This window comes from Borostomias antarcticus (genome assembly GCF_949987555.1).
Source record: "Borostomias antarcticus genome assembly, chromosome: 7".
Taxonomy (NCBI): Eukaryota; Metazoa; Chordata; class Actinopteri; order Stomiiformes; family Stomiidae; genus Borostomias; species Borostomias antarcticus.
The window spans coordinates 24,997,168-25,006,757 of record NC_140240.1 but is presented as its reverse complement, the minus strand read 5'-3'; the positions used below and the strand labels follow the sequence as shown (position 1 = coordinate 25,006,757).

Sequence of the window (9,590 nt, the reverse complement as noted above, 5' to 3'; positions counted from 1 at the left end):
TTTGTAATTACTCAAGGTACTTGGTATTTACTCAAGAAGTAAATACTCTGTTACCATGGAAAAGTAAGTTTGTAAACCTCATACATCACACACCACAGCCAAATTTAGGAGTCTGTTACTTTACCAATTGCACCAGTTATAGCTTTAAACAGCAGCACAGAAAATAATTTCCCCCACAGACGGCAATTACAGTCGGAAGGTCTTGAGACTGTTTACATTACTGTACATTACAGTCATTTAGCAGACGCCTTTATCCAAAGTGACGTACAATAAGTATGTTGAGTTAAAGAAGTTAGACTACTCGCACGCTACTCGCCTTTGCGGTTTTGAGACTTCTACGTACCTCTTGGTCATACAGACACAGGAAGTAGATGCCGGCGCCGCAGCCTACCGCCAGGGAGGTGGAGAAGGTCCAGGTGGCCAGGTGGACTGCCAAGTGTTTGAGCCTCTCGGACCGGGGCAGGAGGGCCGCCTGGGTCCTCTCCGAGAGGGACTCCTGGAGGAGAGGAGGAGACCAGGTCAGGGGCAGGAAGTGAGGTCGCTTGGCTGCCGACTATTTGAGAGAAGATGCTCAGACAGTTACTGCACCAAATGAGAGAACAAAAATCCATGTAGTTCACCTACAAATTGATACTGTACAGTATATGTACAGTAATATAAGACTGATTTGTATTGTCTTTATAGTTTTGTTTGTTGAAGATAATGCTTTTCTTGTCAACAGCCTCAGCGAAGATTATCAGTCAAGATGATCTAACAGGTTTGCAGGCATTGTTGCTCTAAACACCACTGACACTGATTTAAACTGCAGACTTATACAAATAAATATTATTTCAGGTTTCAGCTTTCTTATAATACAATAAACATGATTTTTTTGTCATATACATCCTTAATATGACCAGAACAAATTATAAACTTTTGTGTATCAGTAAAATTGTCAGTTTTCCTGTTTTTGACCTATACACAAATGATGCCAATTTTGACAATATTTCACCACTTGGATTTTCATGGACATTTAGTAACTGGAAGGTTTCATGGCCTGCATACAACAAAAAAGATTTCCGTTGCAATTAGTCCTGGGTTGGGTGAGGTTTTCTCACAGATTGCCTAGTCTATTAAGACAGAGTAGAGAAAGATGGATAGATACCGATATAGGATTCTGGGAACAAACATTTGTCTGAAACGGGACAGTGACCTTGAGTTGGATGCGAAGGTTGTTCTTGCGCTGTCGAACCGCCCTCTCATTGGTCACGTTGAAGTCCCAGGTACACAGGGTGGTCCAGGCTCCGCCCGACGCTGGGTCAGCTAGGACGTAGTTCTTCCTGAATGACCTGGCCATGCTGGACACAGATAAGAAATAGGACTGAAAGATGAATGACACGTTACTGTAATGTTACTGTACGGTTAGTATAAAATGATATGTTACTGGAACTACTGTACATGACGATCGATATTGAAGGAAGAGATGTAATGGATCTGTATGAGAACAATGAATCCTAATAAAATCAAATATGAGCATATTATTATTAAGAAGATAAATTGACAGATAATGAAAATTTCATGACTGATGTCATGTCCATATGCTTTATTTCTAGATAACTACGCAACACTTTTTGTGCTAAAGGTCGTCCATGGGCGCTCACTGAACAAGAAGCAACTCTGTTGATTTCCAACAACATAACAACCTAGGGTTATGGTTAAAGGTGATTTATTTCATTTATTCAAAAGGATCACCATTTGCAGAAAGCGCCGCTGGACTCTTCCTGGCATCTTACAGGTTTCTAAGAGGACACTCAATAGTGTTACCGTTGCTTCCCGTCCTACTGACCTGTAGATGAGAGCTCCACCACACAGAACCATGTAGGCCGCTATGGTGAAGAAGTAGGCCAGCTGTAGGTTGTATTCAGTAGGCTCCTGGCCTGTGGTGTTGTTACTATAGGCGCCATAGTACATCACGGTGTAGTTGAAGTAACCCTGGGGAACCAAATCGAAAGAAATCATCGGAACATCCCTCACTGCAAAACACACTGTTAGTGTGTCATGTTAGGGATAAACGTGGTGGTGTGTATACTGGTTGGGATCAGATTTTGCTTTTCATTTCAGTAGTATTAAATTGCCACGATTAGCCTATACCATGGCTAAATAAGATTGGTAGGCTACCGCCGCTAAGCCAAATCTTTAGGAAATCAGACCAGACGTTGTTTTTTGAAAACACACAGCTAAGAAATTGGAGGACAGTTCTCAAATCAGTGTTCGTGACAAACGCGAACAACACAAAATAATTCCCACACCAGCGCCAACAAACGCACCGCTCCGGTCAGGATCTCCAGCCCCCTGAAGGTCACGCCCATGGGGACGTCCGGCGCCGGGTCGGACACCAGCTGGGGGACAGTGACGAAGCCGAAGTTGACCAGGAAGGAGAAGACGTTGAACATGAGCAGCCACCGGAGGAACAGGAAGTAGGCGAGGACACCGGTGCCGAACTTGCCGCCGATCTCCTTCAGGGTGCCCTGCCACAGCTCCAGGGTCTGCCGCGCCGACGCCGCGTGAGATCCACACCTGCGGAAGGACTGGAGGGAGGGGGGGGGGGGGACGACGACGTGTCAGGGAAAGTCAAAAGGGTTTTTACCCGCCGTGCAGACCTGGGTTGATGACATCCTGACAACCTGATCGTATTTCAAAGGCACTGAGGAGAAAGAATTTGACTTCACGCCTCACAGTTGGCACTTAGCTATTGGACCAATCCATTGATTTCATTCCATATATAAGTTAAGCGTACCCCAAGTATTTTACAGTATTTGCCAGTACTAATTCAGCCAGGCTTGCTACTGTGTGTCATTCTCTATGTATGTGCTCAAACCTGTGGTATTACATCTAGCTAATTTTAGCGGACACTTTTATCCAAAGCGACTTAACATAAGTAGGCTTCATTAAATGTTGATCAAAATTTTCCAACAGTAAGTGAGCCAACTGTACATCCAAGTCATTCAACTGTACATCCTCGCCAGTAAAGCCTTCTATAACAACGAGTGACACCAGTAATCACAGTGCTAGAACAAGGAAGACATTTTTTCCTTTTTCTTTATGATATACTGTTCTCAGACCTGGGTCAAACACTTAAGGAGCACTTGATTTGGATCACCCGGCAGTACCATCAATGGAAGTTGGAACAATGGAACAGTCCCCAAAAGTTCACACAGAGCCAGATCAAACACACCTCAACTGATTTAGTAAATGATGACCCAGTCAAAACCCCATGCATGACCCAGGTTTGATGACACTTGGCTTTTGAGTTTTTCAAACCATGTGACCTGAGCAGGAAAAACTCCTAGTCCCTCATCACAGCACCTGCTAGCTGAGGCGAAGGTATGGAGTCCTCTTTGCTGACTGTGAACAGAACACTCAACTCTAATTGGACAATTGGACAACCCTGCTCACCAAGGACACGTTTTCCGAGCAGTCCGCGAAGCAGGTCAACTTACGGGAACGCTTGGAGGATTTGAACGCCAGGACTTGGCTCCTGAGAAGATAACGAGGAACACATTTTAGGCTGGCGTCTGTGAGATCGCGTGTGATGGCGACATACACACAACATCTGTCGCTATCATGTTTTATCTCTAGATATACGACCTGTCAAAAGTAGAGCAAGGCTTCGGCTGTGTGGCTGCAAACTTTGGACTTGACTGTCCTTTTATTGTGAACATTTCCTTGAGTACGGTAAGGAAAAGGAGCAGGAGATGGTGTGTGTGTGTGTGTGTGTGTGTGTGTGTGTGTGTGTGTGTGTGTGTGTGTGTGTGTGTGTGTGTGTGTGTGCATGTGCGTGTGCTTGTGTGTATGTGTGTGAGCCTGTGTGACTTTTCCCCCCCATTACAAAACAACATTACCTCACACTCCAAGCAACGGACACTTGTGCATACAGAAGACTTACTTTACGACAGAACACTTTCCTAATAGAGTGTAATGATTAACTCCACAGAGTAAAAACTGAAAAAGGATTGGTCCCCCTTGACCTTTCGTGACCCCAGACCCACCTAATGTGTTTCTTTTCCTCAAAGCTCATTGGGAGGTTTCGAATGGCACGTATTCGGTCGTGTGTGGACAAGGCGACGAGTTCTTTCACCAAATCCTGTTCCTCTGTGGGGTGGAGGAATGACAAGAAAGACAAGTGAGCTGATCTCTGATCGAACACCTGTTGGCTTTTGAGGTCTTTTCTTCTGTTGCTCTGCGTTGTGTTTTTTTTTATTTTTATAAGTCTTGATAAGAGTTGCAGCACCATCTAATTATGAACCATGATGTTAATAGCCTTCTTATTGTGATAGTCATTGATGAAATCACCCAACACGGGATTGGAAGCAGCGGCAGATGATAGATTTATGGATACAATCACATGGAACACTGGGATGTTTCCCTAGTCTCTCTCTCTCCCTGCTTCTCTGCTGGCTGCGGCTGTGGCGCGAAGTCAAGGCCTTAGACTTCCCTCCCCCGCATGGTGTTATCAGCGTGTCTGCCTGCTGGGAGCAGCGAATCTGTCCGTCCGGCCGAGTAGCCTACCGTTTCCAAATCGAAGTCTCAAGGTTTTGTTGAGACGTTAAATAGTGCTCTCTCGGCCCACCCCCCACACCTAGGCCTGCCCATTTAGGGCCTAGTGAAGCCAGATTGGTGGAGGAGTGACCATACAGATGTGTCGCCTGTCACCCTAACATGATGTCTTAATCACCATTGGTTGTCAGTCTGGGTTGTGTGGTTTATAGTGTCCCATAGAGAGGTGTCCCTGTGGCCTAAGTGTGACCTCTTGACACCCACTACCCCGAACGGCCACAGCAGCAGCATCAGCTGTCTCCCTCATTCTATCGACTACACAGTGTCCATGTGAAAACAAACAAACACATTAAATCAAATACATAGCAGTAAGACTGTAGATGTTATAGACATTTCTCCCTAGATTCTTCACACCAGTAGGCCAATCTCAAGAAACTCCCCACGATAGGACGATAAAAGACAGATACAGTATCATGGACAGATATAAAGTGAGGAATGTAGGTATGACACAGTCCAACGGTTAACGCTTCTGAGCTGGCGCATTCAGTGAGTTTGTGCTTCCATAAAAGTGACACCAGTTTGACCTGCAGAAATGACTTCCTACAGAACGAGAGTTGAACGAGAGAACACATATTTCCACAGGGAGAACAGAGTTCCTGTCTTACCGTTCTCCATTTCGTTCCTGATAGCGTCCTCTGTGAAACCCACGGCAGCCTCGCTGCCAGGGAATAGACTCATCCTCCTCATTCCCCTCCAACGCATTGTCATATTACCTGAAAACAGAGAGTGCATCAGCGTATTAGCTGAAAACACACCGAAAGTGCATCAGCGTATTCACCAAGAAACAAATTGAGCATATTGGGGATGATCAGGTGTTATCTACTGTACTACTATATCTGGCTAATATCTGGACTCATGTGGGTGTTAAAGACAAACACAGGCAAAAATGTACTATTTTATGGTGAAAATCAATGCTTTAAGTATTAGTACGGCATTCAATTATTATATTTTAAAACAAAGTGTAAATATTGAAAACAAATAAACAATATGGCAGTTTCTGTTCATCGATCACTTTTATATCATGATCATTGATTAGTTCTGCCTTGTTCATCTCCAACACACCTAGTTATAACCTGAATACACAGAGAGTGCAGCTACTGGCAGATCTACTGTATTTGAAGTTCAGTAATCAAATAAGAAGAGAAGCCCATTTCTATTGATTGATTTAGTGCATACTGTATGTAGTAGGTGCTCCGTGTGGCTTGACAATCACAATTAATTATTGGGCAACTACTTTACATGGGGGACTGCGTGTTAACTTACATGGTCAATAATTGCTCAAGGATGTACTGTAGGTACAGTTCTCAGAGATCAATAAGGGGAGATCCCCTTGTGGTTAATATTTAGCACTACTTCTACAGTATTCCGACTGGAGTGTCAACAAGAAGCATGGGATCACATCAGCTATTGAGCAACAATACATATTTCCTTCTCTGTTTATCAAATAAAACAACACAACAATGCTTGATCAGATAAGCATGTGAAGACGGATAGAACAGAAATATCATATCTACAGTGGTGTTCAATGGGTGTCTGGCTCCCATTTGAGTTCATGATTATCTCCTACTTACCTGTTGCGTAAAACCACTAATACCACTAATCTGTTTATGAATCTCAATGATATCTTAAATAATAGAGCAAATATTAATAAAAGGTCCGACACACAGACAGTTCATTTGCCCAGCAAAGTGTCTACCAACACATGAAGCCACCAGACCACAGGATAATGCACTGTATCCTGTTTGATAGCGCATTCCCAGTTTCCATAGCTATTTATCTTACAGATGCCAATTTCCCTACGTCATATGCCATTGCTTGTAATGGTTGACTAGTCCCTGAATGGTTAACTAGACAGCACACTAAACACAACATTGTTGCAAACAGTACATGAGTAATATTTCATGTCGGAGTGCTTCCTCTTAAGTCTTGTTAAGGACTTGTTGAGTAATGCGTCTGTTTGCAAAGATGTCTTAGCAACAGTGGGACAGATAGAGTAGCAACAATGGTCCCGGGGATAAAGATTCCGTCTCGGAGAAATGGAATTAAATGAACGAAAGGTTTTCAAAGTTCTTTCAGCAGTACCTGAGTATGTTGATGGAAGTCTTACGAGAGGAGGGGGGTCGTACTGAGCTGGCTCTATCTGGAATGTACTGTGATCTAAACATGAGGAGCAAGAGATGAGAGACCAGTCAGTGAGGATTTAGGATCAGCATAGAAACACACAATGTCACTCAGAGAAAAGAAAAATGCAGTTGATGTTAAACAGCCACACACTAGACCTGTAAACTACACGCAACCTTTATCAAAGCATTACCATTCATACTGGTTGTCTCAATTTCCTTCTCAATCTAAATTCAGTAGCAATTACTAAATTGGAAATCGAACCGCCAACCTTCTGCACAGGAACCCCGTCATCCCCAATCACTTCTAGTCAAAGGGTTTTCCCAAGGAACTACCGGCGATATTTGGGCTTGTTGCTCATCACACTAGTGTATTTCCCAGCCACCCCCCCCACTAGAGAGGAGACGAGGAGGGGGTCCGCTTACTGAGCTCATGCTGCTGCCACTCGGGGCTCTCGGGGCGGGGGGAGAGGAGGCCCATGGGGATGCTGTCTCTGCCCCTCCAGCTGCCTTCCTGCCAGCCTCGCCAGGGCACCCTGTCCAGGGCCGGGTCGTAGCTGGCCCGGCCATCCGGTTGCTGCTGCGGCGGCTGCTGCTGCTGCCAGCCTCTCTGGCGCCCGCCCGCGCGGCCGTCGTCCTCCCCGGCGTAGGGGTTACCGTGCTGCGGCCTGGTCCTGGAGGAGGGGCTATTCCGAGGGGGGGCGACGACGTAGAGAGGGGGGGGGGGGGGGGGGTTGCAGGGAGACAGAAAACGGGAAATGGAGAGAAACTGAGACGCAATAAGAGGCTCTTATTTCATGAGCAACAGGTTTGTTCCTGAAAACTGATGCCAAATATGCTTGTTCCCAGACCCATCTCCATCACTATAATAGATAAATATAGTAGAGAAAATGTCTGTGCACTTAAGACAATGCAAATTTCAGAAAGCATAGTGAAATGCAATATTATCGTAAGCTTTTTAAGTTTTGTTCTTTTTCTGAGGGACTTCGAGAGAGAGAGAGAGAGAGAGAGAGAGAGAGAGAGAGAGAGAGAGAGAGAGAGAGAGAGACTGTTGTCTTATTTACACCATTAGGAGACACCATCGCCAGGACTATTTCAAAATTAACTTCAACAACAACTAACTCCCTGGGGTGTATAGCCCCCCTCCTTAATTATATTTCAGAGTAAGTAAATGCTTTCATCTCTATTCACAGGAAACTGCCTTCATTTCAGGCCACGTTGTCCACTAGACAATGAATCAGTGTCAGAAACATCAAAACAATTAGCAGGAAAAAGACAGTAGTTGATCTAATGTGAAGTGTCAAACCTCCTGTCGACCTCCAGTGTGTCGCTGTCATGATAGGCAGGATTGAAGTATCCCCCGTCGTTGTGTGACATGAGATCCTCGGTCTCGCTCTCCTCTCACTTCTTACTCGACGGAGGGTTCCCCCTGATGCTTCTCTCTCTCTGCCTGTTCCTCTAGTGTGACACGGTCTCGGACGCTCACGTATTCTGTGTAAACACGCGCCTGTTTAGTCTACCGGCTCTCACATACTACTAAATTAGCTGCAGCAATGCAGTTTTGGTACAGGATGATTTCAACAGATAGAATGAAGATTTGACGCAAGGAGATAGTCTTAACAAAAGTGCCGCTATTCAGAATGTGATATGAACTGAATGGGTTTCACTGACGAGGCTGACAGTTAAATTGCTGAGAGGAAACCTGTGAGAAATTCAACTCCTGTTATGCTCGAGCGCTATTCATTATTTATTAATACACTGTGGATATGGTTTCTGCCAGCTACCAGTGTGTTGTTCCACTGAGTATAGAAAAATCAGAATGATGAAATAAAAATCTGGAAAAAAAACAACAACATATTGACTGGCATATTGTATTAGATGACACATTCCTGACAGTGTGAAACAGTATGCAAAAAAAACGTCTTCGTGGTCCTAGTTCTATTAGGCTATCGGTAGGCTATTCAAATCTCCAATGAGACTACAGTAAATCATATATCTGTTTAAAATAGACCATTCTGTACAGTATATTATTCCTTAATCATTCTAATAGCCTAATTGAGAAATAACTCCATAATCCCTTTTTTTATTTTTTATTATTATTATCTTACCTGGATATGCTGTAATGACTCTGAAATAGCTGTAAGTAGCCTACAGGTGAAAGAATACCTTCAGGTGGTTGAATTGAAAGTGCTGCCTGCCAGGAAGGCGAGAGCGTGAGAGAATGACAGATGTAGCCTATAAGCTGCCTGTGGAGAGCGGGTGTCTGTGGCTACCCGGAACTGTAGGCTAAAATAGAGGTAAAAGTCCAAACAAGATGCAAATCTCAGACTGATGTGATAACAAGCATAACAAGGACTTCCGGGGTCTAACCTAATTGGCCTTCAAGAGGTTGCCACAAAATGAAAAATGTTGGATCATTATGAATGCGTTCAAGTGTCTTGTGCATTAGGGATAACAGGTGTCAACCAGGAATGATGATTAACTGTCGGGGACCTCATGTTCCTTAGGCAAGGCAAGGCAAGTGTAGGCCTATAGAACATTTCAGCAACAAGGCAATTCAAAGTGCTTTACATGAGACATTAAAAGCATCAAGACAAAGTGCAAGAAACACATAAAAGGTAGCCTAATATAAAACGAAATGCATAAAAAATGACATTTAAAACAAAATGCAGGAAAAATAAAATACAGGAATAGGCTAATAATTAAACCAGTTATTTCCCATATACATGTTCTTATAGGGGTTAATTGTCTATCCCATTAGGGTCATGTGACTCTTAGATACCATATAAATGTTTGGTGTGGCTATGTTTATTCAGTTGTCTGAGGAAGAGGGTTGTCGGTCGAAACGTCATATCTATATATGTTTTGTCCATA

General features: G+C 43.9%; 1 protein-coding gene across 1 annotated transcript in view; it reads right to left on the bottom strand.

Annotated features, from left to right (window-relative positions):
* Positions 1 to 8,126, bottom strand: part of tmc5 (transmembrane channel like 5) — a gene marked incomplete at its 3' end in the record, with an annotated part of 13,557 nt that extends 5,431 nt beyond the window's left edge. Inside the window, exons 1-9 of the mRNA XM_084441397.1 lie at positions 8,023 to 8,126; positions 7,143 to 7,402; positions 5,202 to 5,339; positions 4,029 to 4,131; positions 3,436 to 3,517; positions 2,307 to 2,567; positions 1,826 to 1,971; positions 1,193 to 1,337; positions 344 to 496 (exon numbers count right to left, since the gene is read on the bottom strand). Coding sequence (XP_084297523.1) covers positions 344 to 496; positions 1,193 to 1,337; positions 1,826 to 1,971; positions 2,307 to 2,567; positions 3,436 to 3,517; positions 4,029 to 4,131; positions 5,202 to 5,339; positions 7,143 to 7,402; positions 8,023 to 8,093 — 1,359 coding nt within the window. The 5' untranslated portion in view covers positions 8,094 to 8,126. The remainder of the gene's footprint in view (positions 1 to 343; positions 497 to 1,192; positions 1,338 to 1,825; positions 1,972 to 2,306; positions 2,568 to 3,435; positions 3,518 to 4,028; positions 4,132 to 5,201; positions 5,340 to 7,142; positions 7,403 to 8,022) is intronic.
* Positions 8,127 to 9,590: the final 1,464 nt, after the last annotated feature.